Below are 19,399 nucleotides of genomic sequence, written 5' to 3' on the forward strand. Positions count from 1 at the left end.
CCAGCAGCATCAAAGGTCTGGAATTCAGTGCAGTGGAATGGATGCATTTTATAAGAGAGAGGTTGAGAAAAATGATACCCATTATGATAAATATATAACACACTCAATGATCATGGGGACTTATTTCTTATGGTAACAATAGCTGGTCAAAAAAGCCACCTAAAAACAGAGCAAAGTTCTATTTACAGATTTCAATTACATTTTCAAGTAAATTCAAGAATGAAAATATCATGAACAAATGCTAAAATTTTCCTTGGAAGTAATTGGTTCTGAATATAAACACCTAAAAAAAAACAAGAGAGAGAGATTAAAATATTTAAGTAATAACTTGTGATGGCAAATTTTTAAAGGTACACGGCTTTTCTGTTTTTCTCTTTGCAGCGTAAAGAGACTAGCACTTTAATCACAACAATACTTGAGGTTCAGCCAAGATCAACTGCACAAGGATCAGGAAAAAGCAATGATGAAATTGTTCAAGAGCTTGCTAGCACTATCTTGACAAAACTGTCTGGTAGGATAGTGGTGTTAATGTGTTTTTGTCAATATTACTACATATATATAATGGTATTTGGGAAAAATATGTTTGTTTGTTTGTTTGTTTTGGTTTGTTGATAAAGAACCTTTTGCTTAATTCCTTATCTAGGAAAAGTGTTATCACTGGAGGTATATGGTGGTATCAGACATGAATGTATCTCCACACTGAAACAATAAACATACATGTAACTACATGTAAACAGAACTTGTTAAAATGGATCAAAAATATACTGTACTTTAAATGATAAAAGGGGGAAAAACCAACAATTCATAATTAACCTATAGCACTTGCTTCATATGGGGGAGATTTTCACAGGGACAAGGCATGGTTAGGCACCTAACAATCATTTGTGCCTTTGAAAATCATTCCCCAAAGTGTTTACTGAGACAGAAAACATACTAGAATTCAAAACATTTTGTATGGATAATCAAAATATCCAGATTTACACTAGCTAGAATATACATTTATAGAGGATAACAACTTTTATGCTTCAGAATGTAAAACTATCAACAGCTGTGTGGGGTTAAGACTACACTGTCATCATAGCTATGTTATTGCATAGTGATAATGGTTTATGCCTTCCTTTAAAGCATCTGATACTGGCCATTACTGGAGACAGGATATTTGACTAGATAGAGCAGAGAGAGACCAGTGGTCTGATCCAGTATGGCATATCCTGCTAGTTGTGTCTGGTATATAGACACAGTGGGGAAGACATCCCCAGAGAAGGGTGGTGATTCAGGTGCTTAAATCCTGTAAAAGTCAATGGACTTTAAGTACGTGCTTTAAAGTAAAGCACGTGCTTACGTGTTTTCCTGATTTTTCTTAGTCAAAAGATCTCTTCCTTAATGTTTATTCGTGAGTGTGAGAGGACGGCCTATAAAATGAGAACAGAAACCGAAAATATTCTCAGCTTGGGGCTAAACCCAGTGCTGTATGGCCTGGCTGTAGAGACCTGCCTTCCCAAAGGCATTCTCCCTTTTCCATTTTCTAAACAGCCACTCTTAAATATCTTCCCTCCAGCACCTATTCAAGAAGAGGGGCAAGCTTAACTGGCACTAACAACCTGCGCAGTGGAGAACAAAGGGGAGCCTCTGCACATTGGGACAGGAAGTTTAAGATGTGCAACTAAAGGCCCCAGTTCAGCAATCAAACCTGCACAGCGAGTCATCATTTACCCTCACAGAAAATCCTGAGGAAGTCAATGGGAGTCCAGGCTGCCAGGCTCTTATGCATACACAGAACCCCATTGACTGCAGTGGGATTCCAAGCAGGCAGAAGGGTCCTACCATGTGATTCTGATTGCAGTGTGAGGGCATAAATTATGTTGTGAGATTTAGCTATTGCATATAAATGCAGTGTTAAGAGATCCTTCTATAAAATAATGTGCCTAAGAGCTAGGGGAATGTAGTGCCAATCTTTAAAAAAAGGAAGAAGGAGGATCCTGGGAACTACAGGCCAGTCAGCCTCACCTCAGTCCCTGGAAAAATCATGGAGCAGGTCCTCAAAGAATCAATTCTGAAGCACTTACATGAGAGGAAAGTGATCAGGAACAGTCAGCATGGATTCACCAAGGGAAGGTCATGCCTGACTAATCTAATCACCTTCTATGATGAGATTACTGGTTCTGTGAATGAAGGGAAAGCAATGGATGTATTGTTTCTTGACTTTAGCAAAGCTTTTGACACGGTCTCCCACAGTATTCTTGTCAGCAAGTTAAAGAAGTATAGGCTGGATGAATGCACTATAAGGTGGGTAGAAAGTTGGCTAGATTGTCGGGCTCAACGGGTAATGATCAATGGCTCTACGTCTAGTTGGCAGCCGGTGTCAAGTGGAGTGCCCCAGGAGTCGGTCCTGGGGCCGGTTTTGTTCAAGATCTTCATAAATGATCTGGAGGATGGTGTGGATTGCACTCTCAGCAAATTTGTGGATGATACTAAACTGGGAGGAGTGGTAGATACGCTGGAGGGCAGGGATAGGATACAGAGTGACCTAGACAAATTGAAGGATTGGGCCAAAAGAAATCTGATGGGGTTCAATAAGGACAAGTGCAGGGTCCTGCACTTAGGATGGAAGAACCCAATGCACAGCTACAGACTAGGGACCGAATGGCTAGGCAGCAGTTCTGCGGAAAAGGACCTAGGGGTGACAGTGGACGAGAAGCTGGATATGAGTCAGCAGTGTGCCCTTGTTGCCAAGAAGGCCAATGGCATTTTGGGATGTATATTTAGGGGCATAGCGAGCAGATTGAGGGACGTGATCGTCCCCCTCTATTCAACATTGGTGAGGCCTCATCTGGAGTACTGTGTCCAGTTTTGGGCCCCACACTACAAGAAGGATGTGGATAAATTGGAAAGAGTCCAGCGAAGGGCAACAAAAATGATTAGGGGTCTGGAACCCATGACTTATGAGGAGAGGCTGAGGGAACTGGGATTGTTTAGTCTGCAGAAGAGAAGAATGAGGGGGGATTTGATAGCTGCTTTCAACTACCTGAGAGGTGGTTCTAGACTATTCTCAGTGGTAGAAGAGGACAGGACAAGGAGTAATGGTCTCAAGTTGCAGTGGGGGAGGTTTAGATTGGATATTAGGAAAAACTTTTTCACTAGGAGGGTGGTGAAACACTGGAATGCGTTACCTAGGGAGGTGGTAGAATCTCCTTCCTTAGAAGTTTTTAAGGTCAGGCTTGACAAAGCCCTGGCTGGGATGATTTAATTGGGGGTTGGTCCTGCTTTTGAGCAGGGGGTTGGACTAGATGACCTACTGAGGTCCCTTCCAACCCTGATATTCTATGATTCTATGAATGTGTCATTAAAACTGTTCACCAGAAAACAATGAAGATTCCCTTAGCGGAACAAGGGCTGAATCTTGTTGCTATGATATCCTGTCATACCAATTAGTTTGTCAGAACATAAGATTTTCTAAACAGTTGTGACTGTTAAATCCTTGTACAATAATTACAGTTTTTTAAATTATGCACCACTGTGCTGTTAATATGCAAACACGTCAGGTGCAATTATCTGCATGTGGTGTTTTTTTCTAAACTCTTGCCCCAGCTAGCGAAATATCACTGAAATTCTCTGCTCCGTAATCATTGTGAAGATGTTTAATTTGTTCCCATTTTAAAAAGAATGTGTTTCAATATGTTTTTAATGTCAAATGGTTTAATGGTTTCTCTTTGGAGAGGGGTGGAACTTCTTGATTTTCAAACATATGTTTTGGAAATTTTTCTCACTAAAGTGTACATTTTATTTTCAAGGGAAAATGTTGTTTGTACACTCTGTATTTGGTGAACTGTTTTCATGCTCACAGTTCTGCATGTTAAACAGCAGCACCATGAGAAGAATCAAATTTACTCTAACAACAAGAGGCCAAATCTTCAACTGGGGGTAATTGGCACCACTCCATTGACTTCAGTTCAGCTGATTTGTACCAGCTGAGTCTCTGGGCTTTCTTGTCCAAACGTATATTGTTAGGGACAAATCCTGCCCCTCCTGTGAGGGTACGGAGGGCACTGGGTCCTGCTGCCTCTCTGCTACATGGAAGATTTTGCGTCCCTGTGGGACACAGATCATAGCTCTACCCAGGCTTCCCTGCACATCGTTACCCAGAAGGGATTCAGAAGGGAAGTGGGACTGGTGGGTGCACCACTCAATGATCCATCACTAAGGCTAAGATTTTTGTCATGGATATTTTTAGTAAAAGTCGTGGACAGATCACGGGCAATAAAGAAAAATTCACGGAAGCCTGTGACCTGTCCCTGACTTTTACTAAAAATATCAATGACAAAATGGATGGGACTGGGCAGCTGCGGGGTGGCTGGGAGCTCTGGGGTGCCCCACCACCTGTAGGACCTCAGAGCTCCAGGGTCCCCCTGCCCCCTCACCAGCAGCGGGGAGCATTATGGGAATCTCCCTGCCACTACCGCAATGGGGAGCTGCCGGTGTCCCCCTGCCCCGCAGTAGCGGCTGGGGAGCTGTGGGGTTCCCCCTATCCTGCGGCAGCAGTGGGGAGCAACAGGGGTCCCCCATCCTATGGTGGTGACTGGGGAGCTGCAGGGGTCCCCCTGCCCTGCAGCAGCAGCAGGGAGCTGCGGGGATCCCCCTGCCCTGCGGTGGCAGTGGGGGTCCCCCGTCCCACTGCAGCAGCCGGGAGTTGCGGGGTACCCCCTCTGCCTACAGCGGCTGGGAGCTGCGGGGTACCTCCACTGCCCATGGCAGTTGAGAGCTTGGGGGCCCGCTGCCTCAGACAACAGGGGTACCTTACAGCTCCCTGCCGCTCCCGGGCTGAGGTCACGGGGGTCTTTGGAAGTCATGGATTCCGTGACCTCCATGAGAAAACCATAGCCTTATCCATTGCTCAGTCTCCCTGTGTGAGGTAAGGTGGGCATGGTGGAGGCGACTCAAGACCCGAGGTTGCTGTAGCAAACACAGAGCAACTCTGCAGCTACTCCAAAAATTGGGTGGGAGCAAACGGGGGTTATTTCCCGCCAGTCCCTTCAGAGCTCCCCAGCAGAAGTGAACTTGGAGACAGCTCATCAGGAAGGAAACTGGCAGTTTTCCAATCGAGGGATAACATTGTTCCTCTCCTTCTTCCCTCACTGTAGTGACACCAGATCTTCCTGAGTGATAAAAAAAGGTTTCTATTGCAGGAAAACTGGAGATAGACACTGCTTCAGAAAGCCTTTTTGTCAAGGATGACAAGGGACGTGTGGACTCTTTAACTACTGTACTTGGACAAGAAGTGGATCGGTTCAACAATCTGCTTGACTTGTTAAGAGTATGACACTTAATTGAATCGTTTTACATTGGGTGGCAGTGTTACCGGAAGCTCTATAGCTAGATTGTACCCCTGCCCTGTGCGCTGTGGGGGTGTAAGGGCTCCCTCCCCTTCGTGGTGCAGTGCATCTAAGGGTTACCCACAATCACAACTCCTGCAGGGGCTCTTCCTGAGATGTTCCTCCCACAGCAGGTGAAGGAGCAGACAAAGCTGGCTGGCTGCAAGAGAGCGAGTATTCTACACCCCTTAAAGAGGAGTAGTAAATTCCTCCCTTCCTCCCTAGTGAAACTGACTAGACATGGCTGTGTATAGAGTCATAGTGTTTAAGGCCAGAAGGGACCACTAGCTCATCACAGCTGACCTCCTGCATATCACAGGTCACCAGTAACTGGTAATGAGACCAAAGTATGTCAGCCCACAGGAGACTAGGCTGTTATGTGCCACAGGCAGCGAAGAGGAGGGACCAAGGTTTCTGTAACGAATAATCTAGCCCTAAATAGCTGTTTCTGTTATGGTGTGGGATCACTTGTTTAAATGTTTCAACCATTGCATACTTTTCCACTTAGTAGTTTTGCTAGGTGGATTTCATCATTAGCATCTGGAGAAATTATTTAAACTCCTTACCTAAGAAGGGCTGCACAGATTGTTATAGGTGCAAGGAATTATGCTTACTCTTGCTGTCAAAATGTTGTAGAAGAGAGTATTCTTTAAACAGTACTAATGTTGGGTGGAAAAACGTTTGACCAGAGTACAAGGAAAATAAAAGGTTCAGGCTAGTGGTTTGTGACCGTAAATCATATGAAAATCCACAATCTGATTGTGTGGGGAGGGAGGCGTACAGTGCCAAAAGTCACTGTATACATTATTTTATTCAAACTATCCTTTATTTTTGCAGTAAAACCTATCTAAAATTATTTAAAAATATTCCAGCCAATTAAAATAACCATTGTTTCCATTCCTCAGCAGCCAGAGTTCAGGAAGGTGGGTAGAGGAGAGAGATACTGTCTCTTCTTCTGCACTGCTTTCCTGTGTCTGACAGTTCTGTAAACTCAGCGATCCCAGAGAAAACACAGAATCTGAGACCCACCCACAGGGGTCGTGTGACAGGCCACTATATCAATGAGACTTCCTGTTCTCTCAATGGCCAACTCTGACTGGGACTTGAGAATGTTCATGGCTATGCAGGAGGTGATCATGATCAGGCACTTAGTTTCCCATGCAGCCCAGATTTTTACTTGGCAGTTCTCAGTATTCCGTTAAATTGATTCAAATGTTTATTATCGTGTCCACACAGCTGCATTTAAAGGCCGTGAGTGTTATTTTAGATGAAGTTAATGGGATCCACAACTCCCATAACAGCCATTGCAAAAATTCAGCTTCAGTAAAGGTGTTTATGGTTTGGTACACTATAACATTTTTTATTTTTCAGAGCTCCTTAGAAACCCTCAACAAAGCTATTGCTGGTTTTGTGGTGATGTCGGAAGAGATGGAGAAAGTATACAACAGTTTTCTTAACAACCAAGTTCCCACACTCTGGGCCAATGCAGCATACCCTTCTCTGAAGCCATTAGGAGGATGGGTAAAAGACCTTGTACTAAGGACAACCTTTGTAGATGTAAGTAAATTGCCTTATGATGAGGTAGTGTGCTAGGTCCTTGCTCAAGGACTGAATTTGGTCATGCCAGAAGCTTGAAAGGGGAGCTTGGTCCAAACCTAATGTACCCAAACTTCCCACTTAATCCTCTCCCCAGAATTTTAAAATGAAACCTGTCCAACATATAGCGCTCTCGGAAATCCTGGATAAAGGGGCAAGAGTAACCCAGATCCAAATACTGGCCTTATCCATTTCTAGAGACATGGTTTCAATCTGCCTTCAGTCACAAATGCCATTGTGCTTCATAGGAAAGGCATAATGCCATCAGGGCACTGGGAGGCGTGAATTGGGGAGCTGCTCTTTGCTACTCTCTTGAAAAGGAGCTACTTGCACTCCCCACAATTAAGCTATCTCAGCATTTTCCTTTGTGCCACGGTGGGTGAGATCATGCCCCATCTGGGACTGATAGCCATGCCAGTCATGGTAGGTTTTCCATTTCCCTTCCCCTTCAGTAAGACACGTACTGATATTTATTAACGGTTCCGGATCTCCACCATAAGTTTGTCGCTATTACTAGTACCAGCACGGACTCACTGGTACTGCAGGCATTACCAATGCCTGTAGGTTCATAGAATATCCGGGTTGGAAGGGACCTCAGGAGGTCATCTAGTCCAACCCCCTGCTCAAAGCAGGACCAATCCCCAATTTTTGCCCCAGATCCCTAAATGGGCCCCTCAAGGATTGAACTCACAACCCTGGGTTTAGCAGGCCAGTGCTCAAACCACTGAGCTATCCTTCCCCCCTCACAGCCCTTAGCTTTCCCTTCCCACAACTCCTTCCACCTTCAAACATCCCATTTTCAAAGTCTCTTCAGAGGTGATCAGTGGGCCGTGAGAGGATTACATGATGGATCTTCAAAAGGTTTGGCTAGGAACTGGACAAGCATTTGAGATTGTGGTTGCTTCGCAGACCTAACCTCTGGAGTTTTTTCCTTTTGAGATGTGCCCCTCCCTGCCATTAATGTAGAAATACCACTTTTTCCACTTTAGTGTTCACCATGCTCCTTGTAGTGTGCCCACGCCCACTAGGATGTAGCATGCCTATTGGCCGTGTTCTGTATGGCAGCCTGGAATTCTGTAATTACCACTTTGGGAGCTTTGAGATCTGGATCCAAATGTTTTGGCTTAGGCTTATCTCTGATTCGACTGCAAAGTCAAGGGGTATTAGGATCAGGGGACTTGGGGCAACCTGTTATGGAGATACATTGGTCACTGTCCATTTTGCCCTAGATAAACAGATGTGGTTAACTCAGTGTTCCCTGTATTTCTCTCTGTTTGCCACAGGGAATATCTAAGAAACAGTACAAATACTATGATACATTATTTATTTCTTAAGGCAGTTTGACAAGATTTTAATGATAACCACTGTAGGAGCCAGCCGTAGCATGCGTACTTTATAAGTGTAAAGTGCTGGTAAAATGGACATGTCTGTTATATAAGATCCTTTTTCCTATACCACAATGAAGTATAAAATCAACCGTACATGACTTGAATCTTGTGGAGTAGGGTTTCGATCTTGGGACCAAACTCAGCTCTCCTGTATGTGGGTGCAGTTGAAGTCAGTGAGATTGTGCCAATTTACAGCACGTTGAATATGGCCCTTAATTTAATGAGACTATGCAGTAAAATAGGAAATGTGAAACTTCATAAATAACATCCACTAAAATGTTCTGATTTTAGTCCTGGCTCAGAAGGGGTCAACCGAAGTCGTTCTGGATCTCTGGTTTCTTTTTTCCACAAGGATTTCTGACAGGTAAAAAAATCAATACAAGTAATGTACATGCATAAAAGGTTGTCTTTCCTGTTGCCTGCTCTACAAAACAAAATGTCCTGGGACACAAAGTTGCCAGGTCCATGGTGGTCTGAAGCCCTGCATATGTTTTCCACAACTTTTGGGGCTTTCTTCTTTGCACATAGCTGAAAATGGCCTGGGTTTTGAGCAAACGGTAGCTCTTTTTGGCTGCCATCTGCTGAGCTCTAATCAGGATTGCCAGTCTTTGTAGTACACCCTCCCTAGTGAGACATGCAGAGTGTCCTGTTTTGCCCCATCCCACAAAAGAAGAAGAAAAATAGAATTTCCTACAGCCCAGTAACTCCCACTAAAGGCAAGTGGAGCCTTTGTATGAGAAGCAGAAGAGTGTGCAGCCCTCTCTGGCTCTGTCCTTCCACTTTTACACCTATACAGAGAAACTGGAGGGGATGGTCTTTCCAAGCCTTAGCCCTGCAAGAAAAGTATATATAGGAGGAAAGCCTTTGCTAATTCTCTCCTCGCTGAAGCAGAAACCAAAGTTTGGAGACAGCATCACTCAACTTGATTCTTTTCCTCTCCTGAAAGAGAGAGTCTCATAGCCCTGTCTCCAGCCGAATCCCAGAAAGCTGAAAGACTAGTATTTCATCGGAATACAAGTAAAGAAAGAACATGTAAATGAACACAGTTTGATTTGTTTTAGACAGATTGTATTCAAGTAGGCAGAAAAAGCATCCAAATCATTGTCACATACTATAAATAAAAGAAAAGGAGTATTTGTGGTACCTTAGAGACTAACAAATTTATTTGAGCATAAGCTTTCGTGAGCTACAGCTCACTTCATCGGATGCATTCAGTGGAAAATACAGTGAGGAGATTTATATACACACAGAACATGAAAAAATGGGTGTTATCATACACACTGTAAGGAGAGTGATCACTTAAGATGAGCTATTACCAGCAGGAGAGCGGGGGGGGGGGAAGGGGGGAAGAAAACCTTTTGTAGTGATAATCAAGGTGGGCCATTTCCAGCAGTTAACAAGAACATCTGAGGAACAGTGGCGGGGGGGAATAAATATGGGGAAATAGTTTTACTTTGTGTAATGACTCATCCACTCCCAGTCTTTATTCACGCCTAAATTAATTGTATTCAGTTTGCAAATTAATTCCAATTCAACAGTCTCTCATTGGAGTCTGTTTTTGAAGTCTTTTTGTTGCAATATTGTGACTTTTAGGTCAGAGATCGAGTGACCAGAGAGATTGAAGTGTTCTCCGACTGGTTTATGAATGTTATAATTCTTGACATCTGATTTGTGTCCATTTATTCTTTTACGTAGAGACTGTCCAGTTTGACCAATGTACATGGCAGAGGGGCATTGCTGGCACATGATGGCATATATCACATTGGTAGATGTGCAGGTGAACGAGCCTCTGATAGTGTGGCTGATGTGATTAGGCCCTGTGATGGTGTCCCCTGAATAGACATGTGGACACAGTTGGCAACGGGCTTTGTTGTGTGGACTGGTCCAGGCTGAGGTTGATGGTGGGTTGGAAATTGTTGAAATTCCACCATGATTTCAACAATTCCACCATGATTGGCCAAACTGGACAATCACTACAGTCTCTACATAAAAGAAGAAATGGACACAAATCAGATGTCAAGAATTGTAACATTCAAAAACCAGTCAGAGAACACTTCAGTCTCTCTGGTCACTCGATCTCTGACCTAAAAGTCGCAATATTGCAACAAAAAGACTTCAAAAACAGACTCGAACGAGAGACTGGGTGTTGGGGGGAGGGATAGCTCAGTGGTTTGAGCATTGGCCTGCTAAACCCAGGCTTGTGAGTTCAATCCTTGAGTGGGCCATTTGGGATCTGGGGCAAAAATTGCAGATTGGTCCTGCTTTGAGCAGGGGGTTGGACTAGATGACCTCCCTAAGGTCCCTTCCAACTCTGATATTCTATGATTCTATGACTGCTGAATTGGAATTAATTTGCAAACTGTACACCATTACATTAGGCTTGAATAAAGACTGGGAGTGGATGTGTCATTACACAAAGTAAAACTATTACCCCATGTTTATTCTCCCCCCCCCCACCCCACTGTTCCTCACGCGTTCTTGTCAACTGCTGGAAATGGCCCACCTTGATTATCACTACAAAAGGGCTTTTTTTTCTTTTTTCTTTCTATCCTGCTGGTAATAGCTTACCTTACCTGATCACTCTCATTACAGTGTGTATGGTAACACCCATTGTTTCATGTTCTCTGTGTATATTAAATCTCCCCACTGTATTTTCCACTGCATGCATCCTATGAAGTGATCTGTAGTTCACGAAAGCTTATGCTCAAATAAATTTGTTAGTCTCTAAGGTGCCACAAATATTCCTTTTCTTTTTGTGGATACAGACTAACACGGCTGCTACTCTGAAACCTATCTTTTGTTTAGATTTTCCAAATGAAAATTTGAAAAGTTTCAGCAAAATAAAAATATTCCTACAAAACATTTCAGTTTTGCAGAAACTCCATTTTACACCAAATAGTGATTTTGATTGAAAATTCCCAATCATCTCTAATGGATATCAAGATGGTAGCTTTTAGCATTTTTATTCTCAGTAATAAACATACAGGCAGCTCTGCTGCATGGGTGAAATGTCTTGTTCCCATTTAGAGTAGGTCAAGTGAGCAACTGACCCCTCTCTCAATTTTATTTAAAAAATACTTTTTTTCAATTTGCCAGGCACTCTTCAAAATCATGCTCGTAAATATAATTTACCAATAGATGAGCTTAGTTTCAGCTATAACGTCATCCCTGTTTATCGAGATCAAGCACAAGTTACAGAAGCATTAAAAGTGTGCCAATTTGGACAAGAATTACCTATGGATATGCAGGTATTTTGGATGTTTATTATCAACACCAAAGTAAAAATAAAAATCCTTCCTATCATCTCTTTTGAGCAAAAATTGACATTGACTCTGCATAATCTAAGATTAATACTATTGTTCAATAACACATAAAGCTTTGAATGTCAGGACTTTATGTTGTGTTTTCCTTGTGTTTTGTCACACAGAAATTTCATCCAAAATTTGAAAATTAGATAATTTTCAGGCAGCTGTAGTGGTAGAGGTTTCTATGTACTGTGACAAAGCTCTGTCCTTGCCTCTGTGGGTCCCGCGTTTCCTGGCGGATTTCGCTAGCCTCAGAGGCTCACTGTGACCCTCCACGTAACCCTTCTCTCTCTAGAGACAAGGGTCACAGTCTACTGAGCCATTTTCATCATAAGCCAGCGAGGGAGGTGAGGAGAAGTTATCCTTCCTTGCACAGTCTCTGTTGTCTCCCAGTCTCAGTGATTAATCAGGGGGCAAAGGGGGGGGAGCCCAGGCCCACCCTCTACTCCAGGCTCCAGCCCAGGGACCCTAATAGTATCCGCTATTGTAGCTGACCTTTTAGAATCATTACATGTACAATTCCCTGGGCTACTTCCCCCACAGCAGCCCTCACTTCCTCAAGCTCCACTTCACCCTTACCTCAGGGCCTCCTTCCTTGTGCCTGATATGGTGTGTACTACTCAGTGTCTCCAACAGCGCAACTTCCTCCCACAGCTCCTGACATGCACACCCACCTAACTAACTGGGAGGCTTTTAACTCATTTCAGCCAGCCACTGATTGGCTTCAGGTGTCCCAATCAACCTAGCATTCTCCCTGCCTTCTGGAAAGTTCTTAATTGGCCCCAAGTGTCTTAATTGACCTGGAGCAGCTGCCATTTCACTTATCCTGGTACCAGGGATTTGTTGAGCCTGGAGCTAATATATCTATCTCCCACTACTTTTCTATAGCCATCTGGCCTTGCCCCGTCACAGTACGTGTTCCGTCCTGTTCCCCCAGGAATCTAGAACTTCTTGTGGTGATGTGAACATGTCATCCAACTTTGATCATTCCATTCATTTTTTTTTGTTCATAAATTTGGAGATTTTGCTTTCTGCTGTTTATTTCAGTTACCCTCTCCAGAAGATGGTGTATTGGTACATGGGATGTTCATGGATGCCAGTCGTTGGGATGATGAAAAGATGGTTATAGAAGATGCCTTACCTAGACAAATGAATCCAATGTTGCCAGTGGTGCATTTTGAGCCCCATCGAAATTATGAACCAAATCCCTCTTTGTATCAGTCACCACTTTATAAAACTGGAGCCAGAGCTGGAACACTCTCTACCACAGGTGACTGTTTCTTTAAAATCATAGTTCTTATCAAAATCAGACATGTGACCTTTTAAATGGAAGTCATGTGTATAAGTCATTCAAAAGGAATTTTTCCTAAGTTTGCAATAAGAGCTCAAATTTGGCCTGTGGCCTCTTTGTCAAAACAATTCCACCTTTCTCTGTATGTTATTTATTTGCTGTGTAATAATCTAAGAAGACTGAGAAGAAAGAGAGACACAGGTTCCGCGGGAATGGCTGAGAGCAATTGAGGCTTTCCTGGCTCCGAGGGAACGCTCTCAGGTTAAGCCTTAGAGAAAGACAAGCAAGCATGTAGACTGTTGATTGTTTTCATCTCTGTTGTCTCTGAAATGCTTTTGTTCTAAATAAATAATAGATAATTTTAGAATTTTTGATAAAGCTATTGCAATATGGAGTTATTAATGCAATAGTATAACTCTGCAAAAAATAACTCTCCAAATACAAGTAGATTTTATTATCTCCACACTGCTAAGTTTCAGCTTCAGATGCGAGATTCAGAAGCTGACTAGTCAGCTAAAAGAACTTAGTAATATCAGGAGATACAGAGGTCACATGAAATAAGTGTGCCCTCTGGAAACCACAACCACTGACAATTCCTTTTCCCTGCACATGCAGCTCTTTCACAGTTTCCCCTTAGAGACATTGCCTGATTTTCCTTCTTAGTGTTTGTATCTTCCATGTACAGTGTGATTTTATTTCTATTGTCTTTGTTTAGACAGTGTTGTTCTCAACACATTTTCCTTCTTGCAGAGAGAATGTCCAGCCTCTTTTATAAAATGACAGTTAGCAAGGCCTTCATTCACTTCTTACTTGTAATGGAAAAGGTGCAGGAGCAGAATGCTGGGAATCTGCTCCAAGCAATCAGGTGCCTCTGTTCACAACAGCAATAAAGGGAGGGGTGATGAGGCACCATGAAAACTTGGCTTCTAATTGTTTGCTCAGACGTTGTCAAGATGCTAGAGATGCTAAAGTGACTGTGTGCCATGATGCTAATGAGATTTTGCACAGGTCATGATGATCATGGTTGTGTCAGTGCAGAAGTATGTCATTGAGCTGATGTTGATTAAGCTAATGATGCTGAAGCTTTATGTCTTTTCATTAAAAAGATGTGGTTAAGTGTTTTTGAATCTACTGCCTTCATTCACATGCCAGAGATGCAGAAGCAGCAGTAGTACATGGATGGCACTGATGCATTTCACAGTCTTAACCAAAGGTGTCAAGATCACTTGAACAGATCATGAGCATATTTGTAATAAAGCCTGTCTTCAAAAGGTGGCAAACCAGGAGTAGCTAAAGTCAGTGAAGTTACAGCTGTGTATGTGAAATCCAAAGTATCCTGTGTTCCGTTCAAGAGCAGAGACAGCCTGCTTCCTTGACAGATGCCTTCCTCATTAACTTGAAGTCAGGGATTCTTTTGTATGTTTCCTGCTCTCCCTCTTGTTCCTTATGTAATCAGCAAGGTAAACAGGAGAGAGCCCATTTTTTTCTAGTAGCTCCTGACTGGGCTTGCTGCTTATGGGGCTTTCCTGAGGAGGTCATTGGAACCTCTGTTTCCAGACCTCTTAACCCAGATTCATGGTCAGATTTAATCAAAACCAGACATCTCCTCTTAGGTCTAGACACTGAATGTTCCACAAGACTGAAAAGGTCCTTCTACAGACTCACTAGATGTCACCAAGAAGGATATGTCTCAGAATGGAAGAGAGAGATTATTTGGGCTTCAAGCAAAACTTTTTATTGCCTTTTTTTACTTTGACTCTATATTTTGAACTGTCTCTTTCCCATATCAAGAAATCAGGACTAGTCCTGGACTTGATCAGAGTGCTTCTGGTAGCTATGTATACATACTAGCTAGCCTAATTTTCTGAGCTAGCCTAATTTTCTTTTTGCGAATGCAGACTAACACGGCTGCTACTCTGAAACCTAATATGAGAAGGTTTCTTCATTTTATGAACTTCCACTACTTAGTATTTTACTTTACAATGGTCACTCTTAAAAATTGAGAGTTTCCTTAGCTACCTAAATAAAATTGTCTTAGTATTTTCAAAAAAATCCCTAGGTATTCGCAATAGCAAATATAGCAATTTCTATAAATACATAACCATATCTATTTGTGAAAGGCAGAACGGTCGCATTTTGAATAGAGACTACTGAAGTCCTGATAAAATTAATGGAGTAAATTCCTCCAAATTCCTCCAAATTGATATTGCAATTAAGATAACAAAAATAATACTTAAAACCCCAGCAATCCATCGGACCATGTTGAGGTGGTTGTTGTTGTCTTTATATTTGAGAAAACAAATGGGACAGATTCTGATATGCTTACATTGAATAGCACCTTACCTGAAATCAATGGGATCACTTGTAAAGTAGGTGCTACTCAGCGTAAGGATATCAGAATCTGGCCCAGTGTACTTGCTTATTATGTGGATAGAGTAAGATTTCTGATGCCCTTGACTATTCATTTATTTGTTTTTAAGAGCTTAGGTTTTGTAAATGTTGTTATAGGTAAGTACTCCGATGCCATTTAGCAATTTTGAAAGTAATCTGTTTGCTTGTGAAATTATGTAATACTTTATCTGATAGTATTTGACACTGACAGTGATGCTGCCCACTGATATGTGATGAGAGATGTATTGTAATGCAATAGGCACGGGATGTTGTAGCCATCTTGGTTCTGAATGTGCTGGTTGTGGAGATTAAATTCTCCACCATAATGTTGCGTTGACATACTGATTTGTATTGCTTAGGTAAATGGTAAGTTTTTCTCTTTGCCTTTTTAACTAGGTCATTCTACCAATTTTGTGGTAACAGTCTTATTACCCTCCAAAAGACCAAGTGACTACTGGATATCGAAAGGATCAGCCTTGCTCTGCCAGCTGAATGAGTAAGCAGGGTGCAGTTACATTCCAGCAGGAGTATGTGTAAATCACATTCACGATGTATACCAGCAGAATGGTTTTAGCATTATCACAATCCTAGACTCCTGACAGTATAATAATACGGACTACTAACTTATAATTTACTTTTTCATTTGTATTAGATTTTATAAAATAAAATGTTGCCCAATATTCATTTTCCATTGTTATTTTTAGGCTAGTTCTTATCCTCTTACTGCTCCTAAGATTTATGCACCAGTGCTCCAGTTAAAAATACTCTTCCACAGTATCTGCATGTTTCATGTAAAGAAACATGCTTTGCATTGGGATGCTAAGTTACTATGACTGCTGTGCTTTACTTTCAGCTTTTATGCCTTGTTTTCTGTCTCTGGAGATTGCTTATGATGACAAAAGGCTTTAAGCAAAAATATTAAGAGTCCTTGAGTGACTGATTCTAAAGGTCATTCACTGTCCTGCCTGCTATATTTTAGCTATAAAAGCTGCAGAAAGAAATGGGTATCTAACTATTTTAGAAATACTCCGTCTCCATCACTGAAGCAACTGGGTAACTCACAAGAATTAAAAGAATCCATTACGATTATAAACTATAAGCCTTTCAACTTAGTCTCAGTAGCAGGGCCCACTGGTCACTAACACCAAGCCCCGTTCCACTTTATTTCTGCAAATTAGCCAAAGACTTGTACAAGACAAACAGCTCTTGCATTGTGGCCTGCAGCTCACCAAGCTCAAGCTCCGAAGGAGCTGTAGCAAAGGGCACTGAGAACTTCATGCTGCTGGCTCAGAAATGTTCAGAAAATTCAGCTCTGGAGCGTACAATGGAACAGTAGAATCTCTTAGAGCTTTATATAGTATAGGTCGCGATCAACACCTTGAACTACACCTAGAAGTGCAACTAGTCCAGATCATGGAGCACTGCTGATATAGCAGATAGAAGATCTTCTTACACAAGTCAAACCACTGTCATCAGCACTAGCAGCCACTTCTGGGTGCTTCTCCAGCATAGTCCCAGGTGGAGCACATGGCTATAATGATCTAGCCTTGAGGGTACAAAGGTATGGAACAGTGTGTATCCTAGGGGAGAGGTAATCTTCCTAGCCAATCATAGATGTTAAAAGGCACTACATACTATAGTCACATGCAAATCCAGGGGAGCAAAGAGTCCCTATGACCCAAAAACTATGGGTGAGGTTGAATATACACCTGCAGCGAAAGGTTCACTAATGACTCCAAGCTGTTCTTTTAGATATTTCAGTTGTATGTCCATTTATCTAGGAGGAACTTAAGCCAGTTTAGTCCCATCCGCTTGCCTGCCTCTTTCAATACTAGGAGCTCAGACACCATAATATATGGGATAACAATGATAAGATATAGATCTGAGTGTCATCCTCACATTTATGGTACTGCAGGGAAAAACTTCTTGTTGCCCTATCAGCGATACATAGGCACACAAGAGGAGAGGTGACAACTTTCTCATACCTCACATATAAAGGCCTGCACAGAGGATGAGTGAATGCTCTCTGCCACCATTTAGGACCTCTCAAAGAATAAGGAGAGAATCCACAAAAGGCCTTCCTGTTAACTCCTGCAAGATTTAAAAGGTACTCAGCAAAGGTTTGTCAGATCAGCATGGACCCTTTTACCCATGTCCATTCTCAAAAGCAAACCATCAGCAATAGCTAGTGTGACATTACACTCCATATTCTTTATGAAAATATGCTTATGATATGGATATGACATAATTGAGATGTACTTTATGCAAGATGGCTCATGTAAGATATCATTGGAAAGGTTATGATTTACTGAATGTGATTATCCAATTTGTATGCCTGTATCATTTCTATATCTGAAGTTAGGAATATTGACCATGTATCTGTATTTCAAATGGGTTACTTTGGGTGTCACCTACAACTAACCCTTCAGGTACAACCATGAGAAAGCCAGACAGTGCTAATGGCCCATTAGCTAAGACAATGGACTGTAAAAGAGCTTAGTCTTCCTGTGGATACTCAAGACAGCTTACAAGCAATGGCTGCCACAGCCATGCAAGAGATATGGGTCCAAGTCACCTGGTACTGGATATCCTTCTTCCCCTTTTGGAATGCCAGACAAAGGGTTCCCGCCTTACATAAGAGCTATATAAGGCAGGGGAGTGACATCATCATGATTCTCCTCTGCCTCCCCACCCAAAGAGACACTGAAAAACACCTGGAAGCAAGAACTGAACTGGGGGGAGAAGGGTTGAGCCCAAGCTGGAAGGGCATCTAGCTTGTGAGTAATAATATCTGAGGTCTCAAGCTGCAGACCAGTGTAGGTGCCTTTCAAGACCTTCTGCAATCTGCCTTTAACAATATCTAGCATGAGAAATTACTATTTGTAACCAACTTCTTTAGTGAAACAAGCTTAGTTTGCGTATTTTGTTTTATTTGCTTAGTAATCTGCTTTGTTCTGTTTGCTCTCTCTTTAACCACTTAAAATTCACCTTTTGTAGTTAATAAATATATGTCTCATTTATAATATAATCCTATTTGTACAATTTGTAATTGGGGATGGTGAAGAGGCTGTCCATACGTTTCTTCACACTGAGGGAGGAGGCAGATTTCATAATGTACCTTTGGATCTGCACTCCAAGGGAGGAGGACACATGAGTGCTGTGGCAAGTCCCTTAAGCTGAGTTTTCCCAGAGCTGATTTCAGTGTCTGTGTCATTCTGCAGTTGGGTGTGGCTCTGCCTGTGTGTGTGCCGACGGAGGATTAATAGCCTGGCTCAAAAAGACAGGTGAAAAGGGTGCCCAAGATGGCAGAACAGTTGGGCTCAGTGGTATCCCAGCACATCAGGTGGCATCTTAAAGGGGGGCAACCCGTGACAGATAGTAATACCTTTCTCTACTAAAAACATGCCCAAAAGCAGCCCACTAGAGATCAAGGACACTGAAATATACAGAAACCACTGGAACTGCTTCAGCTTTACCAGTTATCTTCTCCAAAAACAATTGGTTATATACTGAATGGGAATAAGTAAAGCTTTAAGGTCAAAAGATGGTTCCTTTGGCAAGCAGCCTCACCACTACCTGTTTGATTGGAAGTATTTGAAGTTCTTCTTCAGTAATGGGCCCAAGATCTCCCTATTGTTCTCCAGCAGCAATTATGGGAAAGGTCTGGCTCACCATTGTGGGAAACAACTCTTGTCAACTCCCCTAAAACCTCTTTTGAGAAAAACAGGTTAGGAATCAGTCAGAGAAGGCAATGTGTTATCATTGATCAAACACCCAAGAATGTGCTAGATTCCTCGCAGACATACAAAGAGTTTGTAACACCAGAGAGTAGAAGTTTTACTCATGTTGTGAAGACCACATCTTCTGTTAAACACTTTAGGGATAGGGGCCCCCTGTCAGCCCAGATGGCCAGTTATAATCTGCTGGCAGATTAAAATCACACCAGAAGAGATGGGCAAGTATTCTGATGAGGGGTTCATTTTACAGTGGACAGAAGACACCTATGATAAGGAGGCTTTTTTACCATCATCTTCCAAATGAGTGACATAAGAGTTATTG

General features: G+C 42.3%; 1 protein-coding gene across 1 annotated transcript in view; it reads left to right on the top strand.

Moving 5' to 3' along the window:
- The window catches only part of DNAH6 (dynein axonemal heavy chain 6), a 192,411-nt gene extending 176,404 nt beyond the window's left edge, over positions 1-16,007 (top strand). Inside the window, exons 71-77 of the mRNA XM_084627883.1 lie at positions 382-511; positions 5,184-5,311; positions 6,741-6,926; positions 8,645-8,717; positions 11,450-11,601; positions 12,706-12,928; positions 15,737-16,007. Of these exons, the coding sequence (XP_084484009.1) occupies positions 382-511; positions 5,184-5,311; positions 6,741-6,926; positions 8,645-8,717; positions 11,450-11,601; positions 12,706-12,928; positions 15,737-15,840 (996 nt within the window). The 3' untranslated portion in view covers positions 15,841-16,007. The remainder of the gene's footprint in view (positions 1-381; positions 512-5,183; positions 5,312-6,740; positions 6,927-8,644; positions 8,718-11,449; positions 11,602-12,705; positions 12,929-15,736) is intronic.
- The last annotated feature ends 3,392 nt before the right edge of the window (positions 16,008-19,399 follow it).

Source organism: Lepidochelys olivacea (genome assembly GCF_965140295.1).
Source record: "Lepidochelys olivacea isolate rLepOli2 genome assembly, chromosome: 5".
Classification (NCBI taxonomy): domain Eukaryota; kingdom Metazoa; phylum Chordata; order Testudines; family Cheloniidae; genus Lepidochelys; species Lepidochelys olivacea.